The sequence below is a fragment of the Nerophis ophidion genome, linkage group LG07, assembly GCF_033978795.1.
Source record: "Nerophis ophidion isolate RoL-2023_Sa linkage group LG07, RoL_Noph_v1.0, whole genome shotgun sequence".
NCBI lineage: Eukaryota > Metazoa > Chordata > Actinopteri > Syngnathiformes > Syngnathidae > Nerophis > Nerophis ophidion.
In genome coordinates, this window is record NC_084617.1 from 14,786,017 (window position 1) to 14,812,922 (window position 26,906).

The 26,906-nt window shown below is 42.3% G+C and overlaps 1 protein-coding gene across 2 annotated transcripts in view; it reads right to left on the reverse strand.

The window, feature by feature from the left end:
• The window catches only part of tlk2 (tousled-like kinase 2), a 26,933-nt gene extending 1,110 nt beyond the window's left edge, over nucleotides 1-25,823 (reverse strand). Inside the window, exons 1-20 of one of the 2 annotated variants that reach the window (XM_061905403.1) lie at nucleotides 25,217-25,823; nucleotides 24,292-24,374; nucleotides 20,799-20,876; nucleotides 20,643-20,712; nucleotides 15,445-15,488; nucleotides 15,232-15,330; nucleotides 12,869-12,970; nucleotides 12,679-12,771; nucleotides 12,472-12,582; nucleotides 12,205-12,341; nucleotides 11,768-11,920; nucleotides 11,609-11,675; nucleotides 7,392-7,489; nucleotides 7,224-7,305; nucleotides 7,063-7,154; nucleotides 6,898-6,987; nucleotides 6,649-6,818; nucleotides 4,678-4,816; nucleotides 4,411-4,522; nucleotides 35-142 (exon numbers count right to left, since the gene is read on the reverse strand). In XM_061905403.1, coding sequence (XP_061761387.1) covers nucleotides 35-142; nucleotides 4,411-4,522; nucleotides 4,678-4,816; nucleotides 6,649-6,818; nucleotides 6,898-6,987; nucleotides 7,063-7,154; nucleotides 7,224-7,305; nucleotides 7,392-7,489; nucleotides 11,609-11,675; nucleotides 11,768-11,920; nucleotides 12,205-12,341; nucleotides 12,472-12,582; nucleotides 12,679-12,771; nucleotides 12,869-12,970; nucleotides 15,232-15,330; nucleotides 15,445-15,488; nucleotides 20,643-20,712; nucleotides 20,799-20,876; nucleotides 24,292-24,374; nucleotides 25,217-25,466 — 2,178 coding nt within the window. In that variant the 5' untranslated portion in view covers nucleotides 25,467-25,823. The remainder of the gene's footprint in view (nucleotides 1-34; nucleotides 143-4,410; nucleotides 4,523-4,677; nucleotides 4,817-6,648; nucleotides 6,819-6,897; nucleotides 6,988-7,062; nucleotides 7,155-7,223; nucleotides 7,306-7,391; nucleotides 7,490-11,608; nucleotides 11,676-11,767; nucleotides 11,921-12,204; nucleotides 12,342-12,471; nucleotides 12,583-12,678; nucleotides 12,772-12,868; nucleotides 12,971-15,231; nucleotides 15,331-15,444; nucleotides 15,489-20,642; nucleotides 20,713-20,798; nucleotides 20,877-24,291; nucleotides 24,375-25,216) is intronic. The other variant, XM_061905404.1, reaches the window with a different exon arrangement.
• Between the last annotated feature and the right edge of the window lie 1,083 nt (nucleotides 25,824-26,906).

Sequence of the window (26,906 nt, forward strand, 5' to 3'; positions counted from 1 at the left end):
AAAAGTTGAAGCCGAAACTAAAATAATTCCTCACCTTGGCTTCAGGGGTGCTGACCGGCTTTGGCGGGAACTGCACGTCTGTGGCTTTCAGGATGGTGTTCTCCTGCAGGATGTCCTGCTGGGACTGGTTATGGCCAAAAGGCTACACAACAAACACAACAATTGCGATCAGAACGGGTACATAAAGATTTATGGTGTTAAAGGGGAACATTATCACAATTTCAGAAGGGTTAAAACCAATAAATATCAGTCCCCAGTGGCTTATTTTATTTTTCGAAGTTTTTTTCAAAATTTTACCCATCATGGAATATCCCGAAAAAAGGCTTTAAAGTGCCTGATTTTCGCTATCTGTAAATCCTCCTGTCTATTTTCCTGTGACGTCACATAGTGATGCCAATACAAACAAACATGGCGGATAGAACAGCAAGATATAGCGACATTAGCTCGGATTCAGACTCGGATTTCAGCGGCTTAAGCGATTCAACAGATCACGCATGTATTGAAATGAATGATTGGAGTGTGGAGGCAGATAGCGAAAACGAAATTGAAGAAAAAACTGAAGCTATTGAGCGAATGCCTATTGAAGCTATTCGGCGATCGCCTTCTAACCAACGATTGAATCTTTTGACCACTGCAGCAACTTAAATCCGTCAATTGGTATTTGTTTGTTTGGCATTAAATGTGGGTGGAGGCAAAGGCTGGATGCAAATATAGCTTCAAATGTACATACAGCTAGCCTAAATAGCATGTTTGTATCGATTAGCTGGCAGTCATGCCGTGACCAAATATGTCTGATTAGCACATAAGTCAATAACATCAACAAAGCTCATCTTTGTGATTTCGTTGACTTTATCGTTGAAAATGCATCTGCTTTGAGTGTCGCAGGATATCCACACATCTCTGTCGTAGCATAGCTATAGTCGGTAGAATGTGGAGAACAAACGAGGGACTTTCGCATATTTTGACACTGGTGCAACTTAAATCCGTCATTTGGTACGTGTTGGTTTGGCATTAAATGTGGGTGGAGGGAAAGGCTGGATGCAAATATAGCTACAAATGAGGCATAACGATGCAATATGTACATACAGCTAGCCTAAATAGCATGTTAGCATCGATTAGCATGCCGTGCTAATCAATGCACACTCCATGTAAGTCAACTTGAATCCGTCCCTGATCGTGTTGTTACATCCTCCGACAACACACCAACGAGGCATGATGTCTCCAAGGTACGGAAAACAGTCGAAAAAACGGAAAATAACAGAGCTGATTTGAATTGGTGTGTGTAATGTGTTTGAGAAAATGGCGGATTGCTTCCCATTGTAACGTCACTAGTGAAAGGTCATTGCTCCGACAGTGAACAATTGAAAGGCGTGTAAATCGCCAAGTACACCCTTTTAGAGTTCGGAAATCGGTTAAAAAAACACATGGTCTTTTTTCTGCAACATCAAGGTATATATTGACGCTTACATAGGTTTGGTGATAATGTTCCCCTTTAACCGGGGGGTCCACACACTGAAAAATCTAACCATATAGAAGCCATTTTTGTATTTTTATAAAACAAAATTAATGTATTGTTAATGAGCCATATGATTAGATATAACACTCATTTACTTAGTCCCCCACAACACAAAGCATCCACCTCCAAGCTATCAGTTCACATCCATCCATCCATCCATCCATTTTCTACCGCTTGTCCCTTTTTGAGGTCACGGAGGGTCGCTGGAGCCTATCTCAGTTGCTTCGGGCGGTAGGCGGGGTCATACTTGCCAACCCTCCCGGATTTTCCGGGAGACTCCTGAAATTCAGCGCCTCTCCCGAAAACCTCCCGGAAGAAATGTTCTCCCGAAAATTTCCCGAAATTCAGCGGAGCCCAGCTCCATGCGGACCTAAGTGGCAACAGCCTGTTTTTACGCCCCTTTCCCACTATATAAACAGCTTGCTGGCCCAATCACGTTACAACATCTACGGATTAAAAAAAAAAACTGCACACACAAGGAGACGAAGCAGAACAACGAGGAAGTTACAGCCATCTGTAATAGAGTGATCTATGTTGTCTGTCGCCATCTCCTGGTGAATGTTGGCTATAGCGTTATGGGGTTGCTTTTTGATTGGCCAACGATTAACGTGGTGGTGCGCACCTGACGGCAAGTGACTTTCGCCAGTACGCAAATGGCAGAACAAAGGTTACTCAAATAGTGAAAGGTGAGTGTTGTTGGTTTTATTTTAGTAACCAGCAAGCACAGTACAGTTAGTAGAACAACTGTGGTTTTATTACTGTGTATTTGATAGGTGCCGTCTGAAATTCAACTATTTCTTTTATTTATATATATAATAAACTAAATATATAGCTAGAATTCACTGAAAGTCAAGTATTTCATACATATATATATATATATATATATATATATACATATACATATATATGAAATACTCGAGTTGGTGAATTAAACCCCCCTCTTAACGACGCTCCCACCCCAAACACACCTCCGCCCCACCCCCAACCACACACCCCCACCTCCCGAAATCGGAGGTCTCAAGGTTGGCATGTATGGGCGGGGTACACCCTGGACAAGTCGCAACCTCATCGCAGGGCCAACACAGATAGACAGACAACATTCACACTCACATTCACACACTAGGGCCAATTTAGTGTTGCTAATCAACCTATCCCCAGGTACATGTTTTGGGGGTGTGAGGAAGCCAGAGTACCCGGAGGGAACCCACGCAGTCACGGGGAGAACATGCAAACTCCACACAGAAAGATCCCGAGCCCACAGGCACAGGCACTAACCCCTATTTCACCGTGCTGCCCTCAGTTCACATAGCTCAGAATATATTCACCTCTATCAAAGTGGCCCTTCCCATCTTGATATTTTCCTGTATGCCCCTCAGCGGTGAACATTTCGGCAGCCCTCCGTTAAACATTGAATAATTTATTTTGTTCTATAAAAAGGTTTGTTGTCATTGTAATCAAATTTTGATGGTGACTCAGTGCAGTGAAATATAAGGGAGGGGGGAGCATCTGTTCTTAAATGATTATAGTTAAAGGCCTACTGAAATGAGATTTTCTTATTTAAACAGGGATAGCAGGTCCATTCTATGTGTCATACTTGATCATTTGGCGATATTGCCATATTTTTGCTGAAAGGATTTAGTAGAGAACATCGACGATAAAGTTCGCAACTTTTGGTCGCTAATAAAAAAGCCTTGCCTGTACCGGAAGTAGCAGACGATGTGCGCGTGATGTCACGGGTTGTAGGGCTCCTCACATCCTCACATTATTTATAATCATAGCCACCAGCAGCAAGAGCAATTCGGACTGAGAAAGCGACGATTTCCCCATTAATTTGAGCGAGGATGAAAAGGATGAAAGATTCGTGGATGAGGAAAGTGAGAGTAAAGGACTAAAAAAAAAAAAAAAAAAAAAAAAGACGAGGGCAGTGGGAGAAATTCAGATGTTATTAGACACATTTACTAGAATAATTCTGAAAATCCCTTATCTGCTTATTGTGTTACTAGTGTTTTAGTGAGATTATATGGTTGTACCTAAAAGTCGGAAGGGTGTGGCCACGGGTATGGTGACCGCCAGTGTCTCTGAGGGAAGCCACATTTCTCGACGAGGCGAAGCGAAGGCAGCAGTTGGGGCCGTGCTGAGATTCTCTCCCCCCCCCTCTCTTCCACGGTGGAAGCATCCCACGTTTGGGGGCGGCCGGTCGGAAGAGGCAAGAGTCCGCACCTACCTCTTTGACAGGTACACGAGGAACGACGCAAGCTCTCCGCTCATGTCCACGGTAAGAGCTGACTTATTACCACCATTTTCTCACCGAAACCTGCCGGTTGGCATGTTTGCTTGACTGCTCTGTTCTATAGTAAAACTTCACCGTCATCTTTCGGGAATGTAAACAAGGAAACACCGGCTGTGTTTGTGTTGCTAAAGGCTTAAAGGCGGCCGCAATACACTGCTTCCCCCCTACATCTTTCTTCTTTGACGTCTCCATTATTAATTGAACAAATTGCAAAAGATTCAGCAACACAGATGTCAAGAACACTGTGTAATTATGCGATTAAAGCAGACGACTTATAGCTGGGATCGGGGCTGGAACAAAATGTCCGCTACAATCCGTCACGTCACGCGTCATCATACGCGTCATCATACCGCAACGTTTTCAACAGGATACTTCGCACGAAATTTAAAATAGCAATTTAGTAAACTAAACCGGCCATATTGGCATGTGAACTCTCCTGACGGAATAAATAAAGTACTATCTAATCTAATGTGTTGCAATGTTAATATTTCATCATTGATACATAAACTATCAGACTGCGTGTTCGGTCGTAGTGGGTTTCAGTAGGCCTTTAATCTGGCTGCATGTTGAACTGTCTGTCTGTGTGGTGCGTTGCTGCAACTACCTTGCGGCCGTACAAACACTGATAGAAGATGACCCCCACGGACCACACGTCCACCTTGTTGGAGATTTTGGGCGGTTCTTTTCCGACGACAAAACACTCTGGCGGCAGATACCTGAAGGCAAAGAGGGGATGAAAATGGAAGTTAGGAAGATCAAGCATCTCGACTGAACATGCTGCTGCAGTCCCTGAGCTGAAAATGTCCCGGGGGTGTGATCTTGTTGATATTCAGGCTACAGCAGACGTGCAGAGTTGTCATTATCGTCTCACCAGTATGTGCCGGCTCCCTGCGACGTCAGCTCCATGCCGTCCACAGAGTTGTAGCTGTCGTCATCCATGATCTTGGACAGGCCGAAATCGGTGATCTTGATCTCCCCGCATGCAGTGCCGTTCACCAGGAGGATGTTACCTGAACGGGACCCAGGACGACATTTTATGACAAGTAGCCGACAACAATGAAATATGTATTTGTTTCCTGCTGACTTTGTTTTTATAAGTTAAAAGTCAAAGTCCCAGCGATAGTCACACACACGCTAGGTGTGGTGAAATTATCATCTGCATTTGACACATCCCCATGTTCACACCCTGGGAGGTGAGGGGAGCCGTGGGCAGCAGCGGTGGGCACGCTCGGGAAGATTTTTATTTATTTATTTATTTTTGTCATGAAAAAGGGAGTTTTTTTGGGTTGGTGCACTAATTGTAAGTGTATCTTGTGTTTTTTAGGGTACTGAAAATGTGACCAAATCTGCTGGGTCACAGCAACGTTAATATTTGGTTACAGGTCCGTTGGGAAGTTTCACTGCAATAAGGCGCTTTTGGTAGCCATCTATAAGTTTCTGACAAGCTACTGGTTGAATTTTTGACCACTCCTCTTGACAAAATTGGTGCAGTTCAGCTAATTTTTATTTGTTATGGCCAAACAGCTCAATTTGTTTTCATCGGACATCACATGGGCAAAGATAACACCTTCTGGAGGAAAGTTCTGTGGTCAGATGAAACAAAAATTAAGCTGTTTGGCCACAATACCCAGCACTATGTTTGGAGGAGAAAAAGGTGAGGCCTTTAATCGGGGGACGGCGTGGCGTAGTTGGGAGAGTGGCCGTGCCAGCAATCTGAGGGTTACTGGTTCAATCCCCACCTTTTACCATCTTAGCCACGTCCGTTGTGTCCTTGAGCAAAACACTTCACCCTTGCTCCTGATGGGTCCTGGTTAGCGCCGTGCATGGCAGCTCCCGCCATCAGTGTGTGAATGTGTGTGTGTGAATGTGGAAATAGTGTCAAAATGCTTTGAGTTCCTTAAAAAGGTAAAAAAGCGCTATACAAGTACAACACATTTACCATTTAATCCCAGGAACAGCATTCCTACTGTCAAGTATGGTGGTGGTAGTATTATGCTCTGGGCCTGTTTTGCTGCGAATGGAACTGGTGCTTTACAGAGAGTAAATGGGACAATGAAAAAGGAGGATTACCTCCAAAAATATTCAGGACAACCTAAAATCATCAGCCCGGAGGTTGGGTCTTGGGCGCAGTTGGGTGTTCCAACAGGACAAAGACCCCAAACACACGTCAAAAGTGGTAAAGGAATGGCTAAATCAGGCTGCAATGAAGGTTTTAGAATGGCCTTCCCAAAGTCCTGACTTAAACGTGTTGACAATGCTGAAGAAACAAGTCCATGTCAGAAAACCAACAAATGTGCCTGAACTGAACTTTTGTCAAGACGAGTGGTCAAAAATTCAACCAGAAGCTTGTGGGTGGCTACCAAAAGCACCTTATTGCAGTGAAACTTGCCAAGCGACATGTAACCAAATATTAGCAAACTTTATGTATACTTTTGACCCAGCAGATTTGGTCACATTTTCAGTAGACCCATAATAAATTCATAAAAGAACCAAACTTCATGAATGTTTGTTGTGACCAACAAGTATGTGCTCCAATCACTCTATCAAAAAAAAATAAGAGTTGTAAAAATTACTGGAAACTCAAGACAGCCATGACATTATGTTCTTTAAAAGTGTATGTAAACTTTTGACCACGACTGTACATCCATAAACGTGGATGCCTATGCAAAAGTGCAGTATATTTATTTATATCTGCACCTTATTGCTCTTTTATCCTGCACTACAACAAGCTAATGCAACTACATTTTTTTCTTATCTGTATTGTAAAGTTAAAATTTGAATGACAATAAAAGGAAGGCTAAGTCTCACTAAGTTATAAACAAGTTTTTGTGCGGCGACCCACCAGGTTTAAGGTCATAGTGAATGATGGGCGGTCTGATTTCGTTGAGGTACTTGAGGGCGTTAACGATCTGCATGATGATGGAGCGACCCTCCTTCTCGGACATTAGCTTGTGCTGCTTCAAGTAGAAGTCCAAGTCGTTGCCCTCGCAGTACTCCAGGACTGTGCAGAACCTGCGGCCAAACCCAGAAGAACATTGGTATCATTTGAACGTGAGCGGATCTGACAACAGGCTAGCAGGGCGTAACTTACGAGTCTGTGTCGAGCGAGAAGTAGTCGTAGAGTTTAACTATTCGCGGGTGGTCCAGCTCTTTGTGGATTCTATATTCCCTGCATGCGTGTCTGAGACAAACATGAACTTTGAAGTCACATGACTTATCATATCAATATCAATATTACTGGTCGCCAAATACTCACTTGTGGTAGTTCTCCTTCTTCTCATCCCTCCAGTTTTTGTTAAGCTGGTGGATTTTGACCGCCACATACCTTTGTTCTGTTAAATCAAAGGCCTGAAAAGGGACGGTTCGTTAAGAGATAGCGAAATAACAGGTCAAAGGTGCTTGTAACTAAACGCTCACTTTGTAAACTTCACTAAAACCTCCACGTCCGAGTAAATGGAGAAGTAGGTATCGGTCGTTTAGCGTCGGGTGATCTTTGAATCTGCAAGGAAAGCGGTTGAGTGTCACAGCAGCAAGTAAGGCCAATAATTAAATAAATTACACATTAAGGTTACGGAGGAATCTTACTGGGAATTATCCTCGTTGTGGATTCTTTTCAGCTCGCGAATGTGCAGGTTACGGACTCTCTCCAACCTCTCCAGCTCTGCCTGGATCTCAGCCTCCTCCTGCGAAGGACAACAAAAATCTCAACATGCCCTCGCCATGATAGCTACAACATAACATCAGCTCCTTCTTTGCCGTTGTTAATTAATGGGGCTGTTTTCAACATTTATACAGGCGCCAACTTTCCTATGTATTTTAAACAGTATGTAAGAGTAACCCATGCATGCGCATTAGATTTAGGTGTTGTTAGCTAATAATAAGTTAAAGTAAAGTACCAATGATTGTCACACACACACTAGGTGTGGTGAAAGTTATCCCCTGCATTTGACCCAACCTTTTGTACACCACCTGGGAGGTGAGTGGAGCAGTTGGCAGCAGCGGTGGCCACGCCCGGGAATCATTTTTGGTGATGTAACCCCCAATTCCAACCCTTGATGCTGAGTGCCAAGCAGGGAGGTAATGGGTCCCATTTTTATAGTCTTTGGTACGACTCGGCCAGGGTTTGAACTAACAACCTACCAATCTCAGGGCGACACTCTAACCACTAGGCCACTGAGTAGGATATAGGAATAGCAATTTGGATAGCTCGCATTAGCTGTCATTGAATGTATATTTCTATCATAACAGCATTATAACTGCGAATTGCTTGTTGCTTTTCTTGGACTACTTTTTGGACTGCTTTTGTATGTGTGCACACTAGAGGTGCGCGGATAGGCAATTATATCATCCGCAACCGCATTACCAAAGTCGTCATCCACCCGCCATCCAACCGAACCAACATTTTATCAGAACCGCAACCGCCCGCCACCCGCCCGTTGTTATATATCAGAGGTCGGCCACCTTTACCACTCAAAGGGCTATTTTAACCGGTTTCACAGAGTAAAGAAGACAATGGGAGCCGCTAACGTTCTCGCGAACTTCCGATGGTGTTCATCCCGATAACGAGAACAAGGGCGTGCTGAGATGCCATTGCCTTCGACGCCTTCTATAACATGTACGAACCGATTGCCAGTCCAGCAACATGTTATTTGCAGCTTCCGTTAACACACGTACAAGATTGAAAGGCATACTGGGTGATACAGACTACACTGATAGTTGTGATATAAACAATTTAAACACTCTTATTAATATGCGCCACCCTGTAAAGGCACACCAAGCAAGAATGACAAACACATTTCGGGAGAACATCCTCACAGTAACACAACACAAACGCAACACAACAAATACCCAGAATCCTTTGCATCCATGATACTCCTGAATATATTGTACACCCCCGCCCACCTTACCGACGCACAGGGGAGTTCGGGTGGTGGGGGGGGGGGGGGTGGGGGGGTGGGGTTGCTGCTAGCGGGGTGTATAATATAGTCAGGATGTATCATGGAAGCAAAGGATTCTGGGTATTTGTTGTGTTGCGTTTATGTTGTGTTACTGGGAAGATGTTCTCCTGAAATGTGTTTGTCATTCTTGTTTGGTGTGGCTCCACAGCGTGGCGCATATCACTAAGAGTGTTAAAATTGTTTATATCACAACCATTAGTGTACTCTGTATCACCCAGTATGCCGTGCAGTCGTGTGCGTGTGTCTGTGGAAGCCACACACAACACGTTGGTGGACTGGCAAGTAGATTGTACATGTTGTAGAAGGCGTCAAAGGCAAAGGCTTCATAGCACGCCCTAAAACTTATTAACTGGGTGACTGCCGGCAGACATTGTTGAAAATGTTTGCGTCTCCTATTGTCTTCTTCGCTTTGTGACACGGGCCCAAAATGGCTCTTTGAATGGTGAAGGTTACCGATCCCTTAACCATGTATATCAAATATTTCCGAATCTATTTAAAATCTATTTTTTTGTCATGTCAAACGCCCGACCCGCGGTTTATCTGCGGACCGCAAACCGCGCATCTCTAGTGCACACGCTACCTGCATGTACCCGTCGACGAGACCTGGTGACGGATAGCCATAAACACCAAATTTTATTCGGGACGGTTTTTTGATTACATAAGTTTAGTAATAGTGAGAAAATATAGGTAATTTTCAAACAAATGTGTTCTGTTAAACGACTAATGGTAATATAAGCCAGCCGTTGGTGTTCTTGTTTTATTTTTTGCTCTGAAAAATGTTACTGTAAGCAAGTTGCAAACAGCACCTTAAATGTAAGTGGATTTTACTTTTCCACTCCTCCCTTACTCGTGAACACGACTCCGAGGTACTTAAACTCCCCCAATTGGAGGAAATCTCCTCACCAACCTGGAGATGGTTCTCCAACCTTTTCTGGGCAAGAACCATGGACTCGGATTTGGAAGTGGTGATTCTGTGAAACGATCCAGTGACAGCTGAAGATTATGGCCAGATGAAGCCATCAGGACCACATCATGCGCAAAAAGCAGAGACCTAATCCCGCAGCCACCAAACCGGATCCCCTCAACGCTTTGACTGCGCCTAGAAATTCTGTCCATAAAAGTTATGAACAGATTTGGTGACAAATGGGCAGCCCAGATATATGCAACGTCTGCAGTGATATGGACCGTGTATCGATTGGTTGTGGTCAAGAAGGAATTGAACAGGAAGGCCGAGCTCCCAATTTACTGGTCTGTGCTCCTATCCTCACCTATAGTCATGAGCTTTGAGTTATGACTGAAAGAAGAAGATCACAAGTACAAGCGACCGAAACTAGTTCCCTCCGTCGAGCGGCGGGGGTCTCCCTTAGAAATAGGGTGAGAAACTCTGTCATTCTAGAGCAGGGGTCGGGAACCTTTTTGGCTGAGAGAGCCATGAAAGCCAAACATTTCAAAATGTATTTCCGTAAGAGCCATATAACATTTTTCAACACTGAATACAACTAAATTCGTGTGTTTTTAAGTATGACCAACATTTGTAGAGTATAGTAAGTCTCTTATTCTTTTTAACAACATTGTTATTCTAAAAGTTAACCAATAATAAATATAATACTTCTTACCATTAATGGGACATTGTGAACAGGTGCGGTAGAAAACAGATGGTTGGATTAAAATGCATGAGAAGTTTTATGATTTGAATGTTATTTTTGAAACTGTGATTAGCAGCGGAATCATTCATTACTTATCGTGTTAAGCAATGTCAGCTAAGATTTATCTGAGGGCCAGGTGCAGTCATCTGGCTCTAGAGCCATAGGTTCCCTACCCCTGGTTTAAGCATTAGACACCTTTTTACCTTCACTCTGCCTCCCGCTGTTTCCCACATCTACAAAGCAATTAGCTTCCGACTGCCACCTACTGATATGGAAGAGTATTACACGGTTACTCGGCATAGCTCGGTTAGGACAGTGGCCGTGCTAGCAACCTCAGGGTTCCAAGTTTGATTCCCGCTCCCACCATTCCGCTTTGAGTCACTAGAGAAAAGCGCTATATAAATATAATTATCTGAGAGCCATATGTAGTCATCAAAAGAGCCACATCTGGCTCTAGAGCCATAGGTTCCCTACCCCTGTTCTAGAGGAACTCAGAGTAAAGCCGCTGCTCCTCCACATCGAGAGGAACCAGATGAAGTGGTTCGGGCATCTGGTTGGGATGCCCCCGAAGCCTCCCTGGGGAAATGTTTAGGGCACATCCAACCGATAGGAGACCGAGGGGAAGACTCAGGACACATCGGGGGAGACTGTGTCTCCCAGCTGGTTTGGGAACACCTCGGGATCCCCCGGAGAAGCTGGGCGAAGTGAAGTCTGTGCTTCTCTGCTTAGACTGCTGCCCTGGCGACCTCCACGGATAAGCGGAAGAAAATGTACTGATGGATTTTACTTTTTCAAATGTTTTATTACTATAGCCATATTGTTGTTATAATTAAGGACTTTTGTGATTTCTGATCAATTGTAAGAGCACCAAAGGAACTTCTGTGAGTGTGCGCGTGTAGGCAGAGCAGCACATACAGGACAGTTCAGCTTGATGTTTTGGCTTGTTAATAAAGAGAAACCCCCTTGAGAGAATCATCCTCTTGTTATATTTTGTTTGACATACAGTACTGTAATGCACTTTATAGTGTGTTCAAAGTGTGCAAACCTTTGTTAAAATATGGACGTTTGTCAAGGCTGGAACCCATTATTCATATTTGCATTGGTTTTTACGGAAAGATTTGCTTCACTATACAAACTTTTTGGTGTAAAAACCCTGTTCAAGAACCAATTATATCCGTAAAACGTGGTTCTACTGTACCTTCTTTAAATGGCCCAGTCTTAGCTTGAAGATCTCTTCCTGCTCATGGTACTCCGCCTGTGATAACCTGCAAAGGAATACAGCCATGCTAAAAATATGTTTAGACACAAAAAAGAGTGTGAGAGAGAACTTAGCAAGGTAAGAGAAAATCCGTCCTACGCTTCACTCTCGGTCCCGTTCGCTTTACTTTTCCGCTTGTTTTGTTCCAGGCTGGGAAGTGGCGTCTGGACCATAGAAGGAGGCTTGCGCTTGGCCAGCAGTTTGCGCTGCCTTTCGATGTCTTCTCGCTGCGAGTTGATCCGCTCTTGTTGCCTGAATAGGAGGCAAAGACACAGTTCTTCAGGTTCTCAACGTAGCTTTTCGATTTAACTTAATTGGCATTCATTGCAGATTGAACATGATATAAAAATCGTAGCAGCCGTTCAAGGTGAACTAAAAATAAACAGAACCCAAAAACCTTTAAATAAATCTGTTTATCAAAATGTTCTTTTTTTTAGTGTTTGCAAGTTGACTTTGTGCAAAATATCGGAACAATAGTCTTCCCCCGACATTTAAAATAAAATAATTTTTTATTCTCAGAGAAATTAGATTCCTACTTAATGAGGTTTTGGAAGGCGTAGCCATCTGTCCATTGTTCTGTGAAAGACGCGCCGTGTCTGACTGTGGTGAAGTGGCCCAGTCGTAGCCGGTCCTGCATGCTTTTGTCACGGCACGCCATCTTCTCCTGTTTGGACTGCGGGGGAGAGATAAATAGAGCCATCAATCACAGCCATGTTGACCCCTTGAGGAGTAAAGCGACTAAACAAACAAAAGGGGGAGCAGCTCATTCTAATAAGTCGCGGTCCTCGGGGGGCGTTACGTACTTTTTCAATGAGGAGCTTCTTGGACATGGTCACGCACTTATTCAAACGCTCCTTGTAGCGCTCCAGCATCCTCTGCTGCTCGTCAATCTGTCTCCTCAGGTCACAGTTAGCCTGAAACACAGCATACGCAAAATGAAAGCGAGCGTCCCGTGTGCGGACTGAAAAGCAACGTGTGTCAGGAAGGAAAACTCTCTGTTTGATTAGTACCCGCAATAAATCGTCTATCCGCCCCTCTTTCTTCTCCAGGTCGGAGTTCTTGTTGTTCTCCATTGCGGTTAGTTTCTCTATGGTAAGGTCGGACTATACAGTAGAGGGGGCAAAAAACGGTTTGGGTTATAAAAGAACATTTGTCCACGTGTCGAAGTTAAAGGAATCAAAGGAGTGTCACAAAAAGTACCTGCGTGGCTTTGTGGAGCAAGTGAAGAGACACGGGTTTCAGGACGCACAACGAGAGCTCCGTGTTGGCCGAGCACACTGATGAGGGGCTACCTTGCTGCACCTGGGAAAAAGGAAACAGCAATGCCAAATTGTCAAGGGGTGGGGGGGATACTGTATTTCCATAAAAAAACACACTAGGTAGATCGGCAGAAACGACAATAATAATTCTGCTTGGGTGTTCTTTGGCAGCTTCAAAAAAGGGTGTTAGAAGAAGACGGTGAGAAGAGAAGATTGTGGACAGCAAGTAATCTTGAGTCGCTTTAAAATGCAGTTTAAGTACACTTTCAAAAAACGTAACTAGCTGCATCATAAACAAACACTGCTGAGGGCTCACGCTGACATGAGTGCGAAAGCCTCACTGGCTATCAGTCCTCAGCTGGCAGGAGAAGCTCACGCAATGAGAAATTGAGTTTGGACTTTTCTTTATCACCTGGATGGACGTATTGTAGAGTGAGCGAATGTGACACGTTCATTATTTTCTTTCCTTAAAAAGTCCACCACGAACTGCAGTTTTGGAGCATGGAGAACATAAGGAAGACTGTTGGAAGTCTGTTTTAAACAGAACAAGACAATGAAAAGTCTAATAATATTGATGATAATTAGGAATGTGATGATCAATCGGCCACTGATCAGTGTCGGGGTACTGCCGATTATTAATTTCAATGGCGATCACAAACACCAATGCAATTCCCTCTGGCTGACAATGAATTTATTTGATTCGCCCGGCCGACAAGCGGCTAGCTGCTATTTATGTGGCTTTATACACAGGGTGGAGACGGCCCCTTAAGCTAAAAATAACCACTTCAATTACGGAAAATAAATTGCATTTTTTAGTATTATAAGAATCACTATTAGTGGACGACGGGGCTAAAAATTTGACACACCGAGAACAAGCAAGGAGCATGTATCCTAATTGCTAATTTAACTGCTAAGATAGCTTTAAAAAACACCAAGAAGTAAGTGCTTTGTAAACTTTAACATGTACAGATGGAAGTGTGTTACAGCAGAAAGTATGCAGATAAACAGGAATTTAACAAGTAGATTAATAAGAGTCTTGATAGAGGATAATATAACAGTAAATGTTTTGGACATTAGTAGTAAACAGTAGTTTTTGATTTTGCTTAGTTATTGTGTAATATAGATCTCATTTTGACTAAAACAATTGTATGTAAAAAAAAAAAAGAAAAGAATAGGGAACTAGTTATAACTAGTATCGGAACGGCCAGCATAAAACCTTGATTTCATTTCTTTAAAACAAAAGCACATGCCTATTTACATGATGTGAGAGTGTTTGAAAAAACATAATTTCCGAGAATTGCAATCCTAATTCTAAGCAAGAAAATTACATTGATTTTTTTTGCGGAATTGTGTAGCCCTTAATGAGCAGACTCACAATGAATACGGACCATATGTTAAGTTTACAGACCAACTCCACTTCTTATTACACTTGTTTTCCAGCTAAAAATTACTGGGTGCACTATTACATCGCACAGATAATTATTTGGCCGTTATGAGAAATTATGATAAATCTGATTAAAAAAAAAGCTTATACAACCGCAAAAAAAAAAGCTTCAATGAAGCAAGATTACCCGTACAGGTGGGTTAGGGTGAGCAAATCAAGTGCTCCTTCTATCCTACGTGCTTTGCTCTGAGTTTGTCATAACCTACTCCCCGAGCTCACTGTACACAAACATGGCGTCAATCAGGGGGGACTTTTTCACTGTTTCGTGTGCCATTTGCCCCAAATTTTCTGTAAAGAATTCGCAAGGAGGGAAACAATATCACACTTCATCAAATCAAAAATGATCATCCACCAGTAACGTCACCATCGCTTGCCAGCAACAAAAATAGGGGTGAGGCTTGAAAGTGTGCAGAAACTACAGTTGAATCTAAAAAATTTAAAAATATGCACATAAATAAGTTATCGGTATATATCGGGATAAGCTGAAGAGAATGGATGGATGATTTTTGGTAAAGTCTTAAGGAGCATACAGTATTGTCTTGAAAAGTAAATGATGTGCATCTCTATAAACGATGTTAAAGTGCGACTTACGACATTGCCTGTGCAGTAAATAAATGGTTGCATGATGGACGCAGTTTGACCCCATGACATGTCATTTATTTTTATATGATTCTTAGGTGGAAACTTGCTTCCAAATCTTGATTATGCCGATGGACGTTGCGCAACAGATTGCAATTACATTACACCTCAAAGGTGCGTCTGCAGCTGCATTAGTGTGTCTGAATCGATATGTAGAAGATGTCAAGTGTGCAAGAAAACAACAGCGTGGAAAAAGGGGGGAGCGTTAAAAGTGCGCTCACCATGACAGGTGGGTTGGAGAGTGAGTGTTGGGGGGAAGAGCGGACCACTGGCGGGATCCCCCTTGCAGGGCTGGTACCAGGACCGCTACCTCCCGCAAACTGACAGCGAAGGAAGCGAGGAAGAAGAAAAGGAAAAGAGTTGAGTGGGAACGCGGCAAAGGTAAAACAAAGATTGAGAAGGGGTTTTTTTGTGGACGGGTGCTTGACACTCACCTCAAAATAGTCGCTAATTTTATGTCCTCTTGTTCCTGCTTTTCCTGGGGGAAAACATGCATGGAGTTAAGATGCAGTTGTGACATACAGTAGAAAAGGAAACTCATGCTTTGAGCTGGTTTTCCTTTTTCCGTCAAGTTACTTATGCACACTTTTAAATTGCACTCAATTTGGGGCGAAAACCTTTTATTTTTCAGTTACTGCTCTCTAATGCAAAACACTGCAATCAGCAAAACAACTGGTATTCATATAGATAAAAATATGTTTAAAATTGACATAAAAACACATTTCTCAATATACAGTAGCAGGAGACTTGTTTACCATACATTAATTTACCTGTTGGTCCTCCCTCAAACACTTTATAACGGGACTATCTGTGAATGTAACTTGCTGTACATTATATGGCGGTATGGATTGTAAGTCTGCTTCTTAAAGGGGAACTGCACGTTTTTGAAATTTTGCCAACCATACACAATCCTTCTGTTTATTTAATGCATTTTAAATCTTAAATAAACGCTAGCAAAAGACAGCTAACAATGGACATTTGCTGTATTCCATTTATAAAGCGCTCTTAAAGAAACATCCAAAAACCTCCATCAACGTCTTATAGAAATGTTATAAATATATAAATCCGTCAAAATGTTTTATTACAACTTTGGTAAGATACAATACCGCACCGCTTGATGTATTGCCGGCCCATTATGGCTACCGTAGTCTGTCCAGTGTGCTTCAACATACGGGTTTTATTATGCTGTGTATGTATAAGGACCCCAAAAACTGGTACCGTTGAATCAGGAACCAGTACCGTTTCAATTCAAATGTGAACGGTACCAATCCCTAATTGTCTGCGCTTTTTGGATGTATGTTCCATTACCTTCATGAGCAGCCACCTCGTATTTGCCGTAAATTAAAAGTTAAAATGCATAAAAAGAAAAACTTATGTGATCTAGTTTTAAAAAGGGATTGTAAATTAAAGGCAAAATACCCAAAAAAGTGCAGTTCCCTATAACACCGCTTAGACACACCTAGTCTTCACTTTTGCAATGTTAATTTTCTATCTTTTACGAAATAAAGTTTCCAAACGTGCTCAGCCGCACATATAACCTGTAATCCAAATTTATTATGACAGCAAAACACAGTAAATTCAAAGTTTCAGTAAGTTGCCACGTGAACATTGGCAACATTTATTTATTCTGATCATAATTCAGATTAGAATTTTACTGTGTACATGGACACTGAAAACATTATCTGATTATGATGTGCGTTTTCATGCATCCCCCCTTTACATCGGAATACTTAATTTTGACATGCGCAGCACATACCGTAAATTAAAGTAGAAGAAAAGCAGGGATTTACACTGTAAACAAACATGGCTCTGTGCATTTCTGCTTGTCAGACGTTGTCACCTTATTTATTTATCTATTTGTCCTTCTGTTCGCTACTTTTGTATTTACATCTCTTTCTGGGGCGGTATAGCTCAGTTGGTAGAGTGGCCGTGCCAGCAACTTGAGGGTTGCAGGTTCGATTCCCGCTTCCGCCATCCTAGTCACTGCCGTTGTGTCCTTGGGCAAGACACTTTACCCACTTGCTCCCAGTGCCACCCACACTGGTTTAAATGTAACTAAGATATTGGGTTTCACTATGTAAAAGCGCTTTGATTCACTAGAGAAAAGCGCTATATAAATATAATTCACTTCACTTCACTGAAATGGATCGGTTCTGTGCCCTCGATGTTGTGATATGTAAGGGTCGACGTTGTGTCTGTAGTCGCCGGCGTGACATCATCATGTTGTGCCTGAGGCTAGCAGCTAGCACTTGGGAGTAGCTGTGAGGCCGTGAATAAAACATTTCTTTGAGACGACAACTGGATGCCTTCTTTTGTAACTACATCAACACATGACACTCCAGACTCAGGCTGGGTAATTTGGAAAAAAAATTCTTACCATTCATGTTTTCATATCATTCGATCTTGATTTATATAAAAACATTTTTTATTAAAGCTGATTGTCCCATGAAGGATTATAACGAGTACCGTATTTTTCCGGATTATAAATCGCAGTTTTTTTCATAGTTTGGCCGGGGTGCGATTTATACTCTGGAGTGACTTATGTGTGAAATTATTAACACATTACCGTAATATATCAAACAATATATCTCATTCACGTAAGAGACTAGGCGTCTATCAGCAATCGTCACACACACAAGTCAACCAATAAAAATTTGGCGGGGCGGGTCATGGCAGAAGTGCATTGTGGAAAAAAAAGATGCTACTTGCTACTACTTCCGTACCTATGAAAATTGATCATTTATAAACTTATAAAATCTGAGACTCTTACCACAATATGTTACGTTAACATACAAGGCACGTTCTCAGTTCGTTATTTATGCGTCATATAACGTACACTTATTCAGCCCGTTGTTCACTATTCTTCATTTATTTTAATTAGCCTTTCAAATGTCTATTCTTGGTGTTGGATTTTATCAAATAAATTTCCCCAAAAAATGCGACTTATACTCTAGTGTGACTTATGTTTTTTTCCTTCTTTATTATGTATTTTCGGCCAGTTCAATTTATACTACGGAGCGACTTATAATACAAAAAATATGGTACAGTTGCATCCCTACTGTTCACTACTGCAATATTCTGCAAACAACCTTTTCCACCAAGTTTGACTGAGATAGATAGATCCTCGGTTCTTCCGAGGATGTCGTAGTCGTAGTGGTTTGTACAGTCCTTTGAGAAATTTGTGATTTAGGGCTATATAAATAAACATTGATTTATTTATTGATTGATTGATTGATTGATTGATTGATTGATAATATATGACAACAGCTGACAACTGTCTTTTAGTTCATATCTATAATTGTGCTTAATAGAGGTGCAACAATACAGGTAACCCATGCTACGATCCGTACCTAGTTTTAGGGCCACGGTTTTGCTTTTTAGCTTGTCATCACAAACATTGTGCAGTAAACACAGTATAATTGGTGTAGTGAATACTATACGACTTTTATTAGTTCAAGTTAACATTTATTAAACAACACTTTCAAATGGTAAATTATCATTTGTATTCTTTAATTACTTGTGTACATCAGTGCTTCGGTAAACAAATAGTGACCCAGATTGTGGAGTTTTCCAAAGCCAAATTCTGTATCTTATTTTGAATGAAAATAATTCAACAGCGTAAATTTGAGGTACTACAAAATCATATATAAATGAAAAAATTTCAAAGAGTATTTCAGGAACAAAATGTTTTTTTTTATCCACAAACACACAAAAAGAACACAAAGTGTTTGTCTCTAGAGTATTTTTTTTTTTTTAGAACATTTTATATCAGAGGAGTGGAATCTTTACAGATACACAAACACAAAGTCTGAATAAAAAAATATTTAGATATATAAATGCCTTTTCTGATTAAATCATTAGGTGTGTTGTTTCTCCCAGTCAGGACCAATACAGTCACATAGACATTCCGAGTGCCTGCAAGTCTGCATTCAGGGCAAGATATACTGATGCGCTTCAGCAGAAAGTGAAAGTAACATCTGTCACTAAAGTCGCTGCTCTTTTAAACTGTTGTTTCAACTTCTACGCTAATGTTAGTCATATTCATTTATTTGGTCTTCTGGGCTGCACTTCCAGCTGTGTAAGCGGAAGAGGCACAATGCTGATTGAACATCAATTACGTTGTGACGAGCAACACTTTCGCGACGGTGGAACGGGAGGTCGCGTACACACACTGACACATACACTTGCAAACATACACAGACATTCACAGATACACGCGATCACGGATAAAGGTAGATTGTTCTGTGCAGGATTATACCAAGCATCGTTGCTTCCCTACTGTTTATTACTGCAGTAATTTCAAACAGACATATCCGCCATGTTTGATAGAGGAAATAGGCTACCAGCTGATCACTGTGATCAAACTCAAATTAATCACGATCACAATCATAGAACTGCCCAGCCCTACTGTAGACCATACTTCTGTTTTTCTAGTTTCAGTTTTAAAGCAAAAAATTTAACAGTATATAACGCTACTTCTGTACATGTTGAATGGGGTGAGACAGCAGCAAGACAATCTCTTCATTCCAAGACGATTAAATTAAATTCACAGACATGCGCAATAAGGATACTTTCGACCTGCAACTTTGGAATAAGTGTTTTCAAACGTGGCATAAACCAGTGGTTCTAAAATGGGGGTACGCGTACCCATAGGGGTACATGAAGGTATGCCAAGGGGTGCGTGAGATTTTTTTTTTAATACTTTAAAAATTGCAACAATTCAAAAATCCTTTATAAATATATTTATTGAATAATACTTCAACAAAATATGAATGTAAGTTCATAAACCGTGAAAAGAAATGCTGTGTTGACAGCTAGATTTTTTGTGGACATGTTCCAGGGTGTACCCCGCCTTCCGCCCGATTGTAGCTGAGATAGGCGCCAGCGCCCCCCGCGTCCCCAAAAGGGAATAAGCGGTAGAGAATGGATGGATAGATGGATCCATCCATCCCGATAGATGGATGTTCCATAAATATTGATGTTAAAGATATCTATTTTTGTGAAGAAATGTTTAGAGTTAAGTTGATGAATCCAGATGGATCTCTATTACAATCCCCAAAGAGGGCACTTTAAGTTGGTGATTACTTCTATGTGTAGAAATCTGTGTTTATAATTGAATCACTTGTTTATTTTTTCTAGTTTTTAGTTATTTTTATATCTTTTTTTCCAAATAGTTCAAGAAAGACCACTAGAAATGAGCAATATTTCGCACTGCTATACAATTTAATAAATCCGAAACTGACGACATAGTGCTGTATTTTACTTCTTCATCTCTTTTTTTCAACCAAAAATGCTTAACTCTGATTAGGGGGTACTTAAATTAAAAAAATGTTCACAGGGGGTACGTCACTGAAAAAAGATTGAGAACCACTGGCATAAAGCACCTGTCTTGATCTAATGGAAATTTTAATCCGTATGTGTATGATTGGGTCAGAATATTCTGAAGGGCATGTTTACATGAAGCAATTTATTCCAGTTAGATTTGTATTTCAATTAATTGTGTCCATGTGCACATAGCTAGTGTTGTGTTGGTGACTGCACTGTGAAGAGTAAAGTAGTTCAGCAGTGAAGAGGCAAGCTTCTCATGAAAATGTAAGGTCTTCACTTTATATGATGGGCGGCAGGGTCTCACCTTGGCTGCCGTCAAAGTGGTCCGCTTTCCGTTTCCGCACTCTCTGGTCGTTGGCCCTTTTCTCTGGAGTCTGTCGGAAGGAGACGACTCAGTCAAAAATAAAAATAAAACACGCAGCAGGCGTCACTGAGAGACAGAAAAAGCAAAAGGCCTCACCTCTAGTTCTTTGTCGCTGAGCGAGCCGACGCTGCATAGACTCTGGTTGGACGACTCGTTCTGATTCTGGCCTGAGCCCTGCAAAGACAAGTCGCCATATTGTTACTAGTATTTAGGAGCAACACGTGCAGAACTGTAGCAAAGCGGTTGATGACAGTGAGCGCACACCGAGCGAAGCCGCCGCTCGCTTGTTGCCATTAGCGACCTCGCGATGCCCCTTCCCTGGCAGGTACTTGTCAGTCAAACAAATCACATCAAAATTCCGCAGGCATTGCCCAATGTGGTGGTGGCGGCAGTTGTCATGCAGAGCACACGAGAGCACTCGCTGGCTCAACCTTCCCTAAAATGGCTGAACATTACAGGAGGATCTTTTCTTCTTATCCCTCTCACCTTTAATGTCGCCCTTCTTTTTACCATTTCTCTCATCGCCTTGCTCAAGCCCTGAAGGGGATGATGGGTAATTTCATCACACGTCTTTTCATAGAATGAGCACACACTCACAAAAATAAATTATATTCTATGGCCAAGTCAGTAAAGAAGATAAAGGCCACGCTTCTTTGTGACATCAGACTTTTTCTTTAAAGAAAGTCTTTAGAAGCCCACTCAGCATCTCCTGTCATCCAGGGTGGCAGGATGCCGCCATCTTCTCTGCGGCAGCCATGCCATGCTCCGGGCCCAGCCTATGGTTGGCACGCGGCCCACTCCTGGCATCGCCTTCCCAAAGTGTTCCAGGATCACCTTCTGCAGAGCCCACCGCCTCACTCGCTCACACCTGGTGAAAAACTATTTACGCATTCCTCCTCAGCCTTCACCCCCCCCCCTACCCCCCCACCCCCACTCCACCCTCATCCCGTCTGTGGCCTTCTTGGCAGGCCTCGCCACTTGTGCAGGCACTACATCATGAGCGAGGGGGAGATGTCATATCACACCAGCCAAAAAACACACACACTACATGAGGCATGCTCATCTTGGCCAGACAAAGCAACGTTGCTAAGTGGAATGAAACATAAGATAGAAAAATACACGCGATTTCCAATTTTCAAAAAGCAGTCCTCATTAAATGGCGGCTTCCAAATAAATCACACCGGCCCACGGCTTCGTTTCAAGACTCGGGAGAGACTAGCAGAGCGCTCCTGTCATTTGGAAGATCTTAAACGAGCGTTTTTGCACTAAATCCCTAAAAACAACAGACCGCTTCCGTCATATACATGATCTTTGACTAGCAATTTGCACTAGTTATATAAAAAAAAAACACAGAGCGCTCCAGTCAAATAGATGATCTTTGATTAGCATTTTTGCAATAGTCATATAAAAAACAGCAGAGCAGTCCTACCTTATAGACAATGTAAGACAAAAATGATTCCTAAAAACAACACAGTGCTCCTGTCAAATAGAGCATATTTTACTAGCATTTTTCCCAGTACCGGTATGTTCTTACAAACTGACAAGTGCTCCTGTCATATAGGGGATCTTTGAATAGCAAATTTGCAATAGTCCCAGCCCAGCTAGAAAAAACAGCAGAGAACTAACGCACGATAGAAAATCTTTGACAAGTATTTTTGAAGTTGATTCCTAAATGTGCGCCTTTTGAAATTTGCGTTTTTGCAGTAGGTCCTTAATAACTGCAGCGTTATTCTGTCATAGAGGATCTTTGACAAGCATTTTGCAATAAGTCCTTAAAAACAGAAGAACAGTCCTGACATATAGAGGATATTTGACTAGCGTTTTTTTGCGGTAGGTCCTTAATAACTGCAGAGTTATCTTGTCATACAGAGGATGTTTGACAAGCATTTTGCAGTAGGTCCGTAAAAACAGTAGAACATATGGAGGCTCTTTGACGAACATTTTTGCAGGAGGTCCAGAGCACACCAGTCAAATTCAGAATTTTGGGCTGTTGAAGTAGGTCCATAAAAACAGAAGAAAGCGCCTGACATACAGAGGATCTTTGACTGGTGTTTTTGAGGTACATCCTTAATAACAGCAGAGATTGCTACTGTCATATAGAGGAACTTTGACAAGCGTTTTCGCAGTAGGTCGTTAATAACAGCAGAGTGCTCCTGTCATATATAAGATCTTTGACTGGTGTTTTTGCAGTAGGTCCTTAAAAACAGCAGAATGGTGTCGTCATATAGAGGATATTTGACTAGCCTTTTTGCAATATGTCCTCAAAAAGAACCGAATGCTCCCATATAAAGGATCATATACTTCCATTTTTGTAGTAGGTTCTCAAAAACAGACAAACTCTCCTGTCAAATAGAGGATCTTAGACTGGTGTTTTTTTGCAGTAGATTCTTAACAACCGAGTGCTCCTGTCATATAATAGATATTTGACTAACGTTTCTGCAGTAGGTCCTTAAAAAAGAGCAGTGTGGTCCTGTTATGTAGGATCTTTGACTAGGGTTTTGAAGGGAGTACATGATAAACAGAACTCCTGTCATATAAAAGATTTACTGAGCTTGCTTCTTGGCTTAATCCATGCAGTAAACGGTTTACGGTATGACTGTGCCTTGCATTGATGTCATATAGAAGATGTTTAACTTTTGGCATTAAGATAGTGCTTCTTGACTTAATCCATACTAGGGCTAGGCGATATATCGATATACCGCGAGGTTGTCTCTGTGCGATATAAAAAAATTACTATATCGTAATATTCGAGTATACGTTCTCACCCAGTTGCTTTTAGCTGCGGGAATTACACTACAGGCTCTTCCCACTCCTTCTCACAGACAGCGAGCGCACATTCTTACACACGTCACGTACTGTCACGTCATACGTCACATGCGAATACGCCCTCGCCCAGCAGAGAAGTAGCAGCGTGGCTAACGTTAGCTGTGATGCTAGTGGAGTGTTCCGAGGGATAATACGAGAGACAGAAGGTGCGAATCTGGTAACAAATGTAGGACTAATTAATTCCCAAGAAATACAGCACAGGGTCCATCGTCTGGCGGTGGTTTGGCTACAAGCAGGAATATGTCGAATAGGCAACTTTAATTTGTCAAGTGTGGGGCACAAGCGTTGCTACCAAAGTAGCATTACTGCTAATATGTAGCATCATTTGAAAAGTCACCTGCTTATAACTTTAATAAATACAGTTTTGTTAAATTGACTTGGTTGTGATTTCCTTCTCTGCACGAAAGTTTAAAATGAGCATATATTAATGCAGTACGAACAAGACTGTTTTAATGTAGACACATAGAATCATCATACTGCTGTCATTATATGCATCAAGTGTTCATTCAAGGCTAAGGCAAAATACCAAGATATATCTCGTATATCGCGATATGGACTAAAAATATCGCGATATTAAAATAAGGCCATATCGCCCAGCCCTAATCCATACAGTAACGCTCACGGTGTACGGTATGACAGTGCCTTGCGTTGACAGTATACACTAAATGACAATAGCCCTGAAGGAAGGCATCTGCACTCCTTGTCCTTTCCCACCCCTGAGAAAATTGACTACAATTGCGATTCAGATGGAGACGACTCCCACCTTGGCAACGCCGACCCCGGTGAAGCGAGCCTCCAGCAGCTCCTGCCGTCGAGGGTCCAGGCTGTGCAGTTCTTCCATCATGGCTGCGGAAAAAAAGGAAGACAAGAGCACACCGATTAATAATAAGGCCAGGCGGTTGCCCGGTCCCGGTACCATCAAGTGGGAGTGACGGATCATTATTTCACAAGACACAGGTCGTGATGAGTCACAGCTCCTTCATCTGAGTCACCGCCATTTCCAAGTCTGGCTTACAGTAGATACATGAGGATAAAGCCAATAATGAATATATGGGCTGTGCATCAAGCATGTAGGCCAGATGTGTGTGAGGGAGGGAAAGATGGCATCATGTGATGACACCTACTTAGGCCCAAGTTACACGCAGCTGGAGCTACCTTTCACAAAACTCATGCACATGACTTTGTGTAAATGATTCTTATTTATTTATATGGAGGCCATATTGTGCCCTGCCAGTTAAAAGGTTTGAGGTTACACGCCAAACATTTGTATAACTTCACCTCACCTAAGGTTCCCGAACATTTTAAATGATTCCTTATTGTTTTTAAGTGTTTTATTAGGTGTCTCACAAATGTCAACATTAAAGAGACCGCAGTGATTAGCGAGCTTGACAAACGAGCTAGCAAGAACATCAGCGCTGATATGACATCAAAGTGAAGTTTATCAACTTTATAAACCGCCACGCCGGGTTAAAACCAAGTGTGCTTGGTCAATATTAGGTAAAAGATGATATAAAGTGTAAATATATTGATAGAAAGAAGGGTTAATGGCGACACACGAAGCCAGCCGGCTAGCGTTAGCTCGGTGTCATAAAGAAGCATCCTCTTGTTGTCCACGACGCCAGGAGCATCTTTTCACCTCCATCCTTTTCTTTTTTTTGACTTTTTTTTTCATCCACAAAGATACTTACTGCACTTCCCCCGCTCCTCCGGGCCTGTCGTTGCTGTTAATGATCCGGACAGTCCCCCGTTGTTTCCCCCGGTGCTCGTCAGTCCCTGGTAGGCCGCATCCACAGCCTCGGGCCTCGCGTGATGCTTGTCGGGGAGGGCGGCGCGCGGTGAGCTGAAGGTAGACCACGGAGGTTTCCACCCTGTCGGAGGCCTCGGTAGACGAGGGGATCCCGAAGCTGCCTGTGAGTGCTCCCTAGGCGGGGATCCCATTTACATCCCCGTCTCCGAGCTCCATCATGTCTCCTCTCTCCCCTCCACACAATGGCGACCCTCAGAGTTTTTTTCCCCCCTCCGCCAGGTACAATTGATGTCTTTAAAGCTGGCGTCAGTTAACCCCTGTTGGCTTCTTCACTGGGGATGCTTTTCAGGTCCGGGCGATCAAAACAAAGTTGGGCTCCAGTCGTCGTCTTCCTCCGCCTCCTTCCTCGTCGTCGCCGTCCCTGCGGGGTGAGGAAAAAGCGATCCGATCCCCTGCTGGAAAGTTGTGATGTCCGGTTCACTTCAATCCGGATCGATTCGGTTCGGATCTTTTTTTGCAATGTAAACAATAATCACTGGAGGTGGGCGGACCGATCCACATGTCAGCACTGTCGATACCACCGCGATATTGGTGTTGGATCGATATCATTCTGATGCAATCGATATTTTTCAGTTTTTGTTATGTTTGTTTATTTTTGAATTGTTGTAACGCAGCGGTATCCAAACTTTTTATTTTATTTTTAAAGTGGATAGAGACTCTCGCTACTATATTGGATCCACTATGTTAGATCCAAGATTGGACTTTCACAATATCATGTTAAATCCACTCGACATCCATTGCTTTCGGTCGCCTGGGGGGTGCGGGGGTTGCCCACATATGCGGTCCTCTCCAAGGTTTCTTATAGTCATCATTGTCGACGTCCCACTGAGGTGAGTTTTTCCTTGCCCTTGTGTGTCGTTGTGGTTTGTGCAGCTCTTTGAGACACTTGTGATTTAGGGCTATATAAATAAACATTGATTGATTGATTGATTTAACTGTCGAAGGCCATTTTACACAACCAGCAACTTTAATAACTTACCTCAAGTTTGGTCCCGGGAGCCCAGAAGGGTGTCAAATCATAAAAATGTTGAAAAAAGCTCATATAATACTTTTATTTTATTTATAATTTTTTCCTCAAACACCTAAATCTCTAAATCAACTTCAGGTCTACTTGGCGATATATCCATCTATCCATCTTCTTTGGCTTACCCGAGGTCGGGTCGCGGGGGCAGCAGCCGAAGCAGAGAAGCCCAGACTTTCCTCTCCCCCGCCACTTCGTCCAGCTCTTCCCGGGGGATCCCGAGGCGTTCCCAGGCCTTTTTGATTCATTGATTGAAACTTTTATTAGTAGATTGCATAGTACAGTACATATTCCGTACAATTGACCACTAAATGGTAACACACGAATAAGTTTAAGTCGGGGTCCACGTTAATCAATTCAGACATAGTCTTCCCAACATGTCCTTGGCGATACAAAGTTGTTTTTTTTTAATGTTTTATGCTTTTTTTGTCAAAATTGTACTTTTATGGCAAAGACACAAACAATGCAACACAAAACAATAATCACTAGAGGTGGGCGGACCGATCCAAATGTCAGCAATGTCGATACCACCGCTATATCGGTGTTGGGT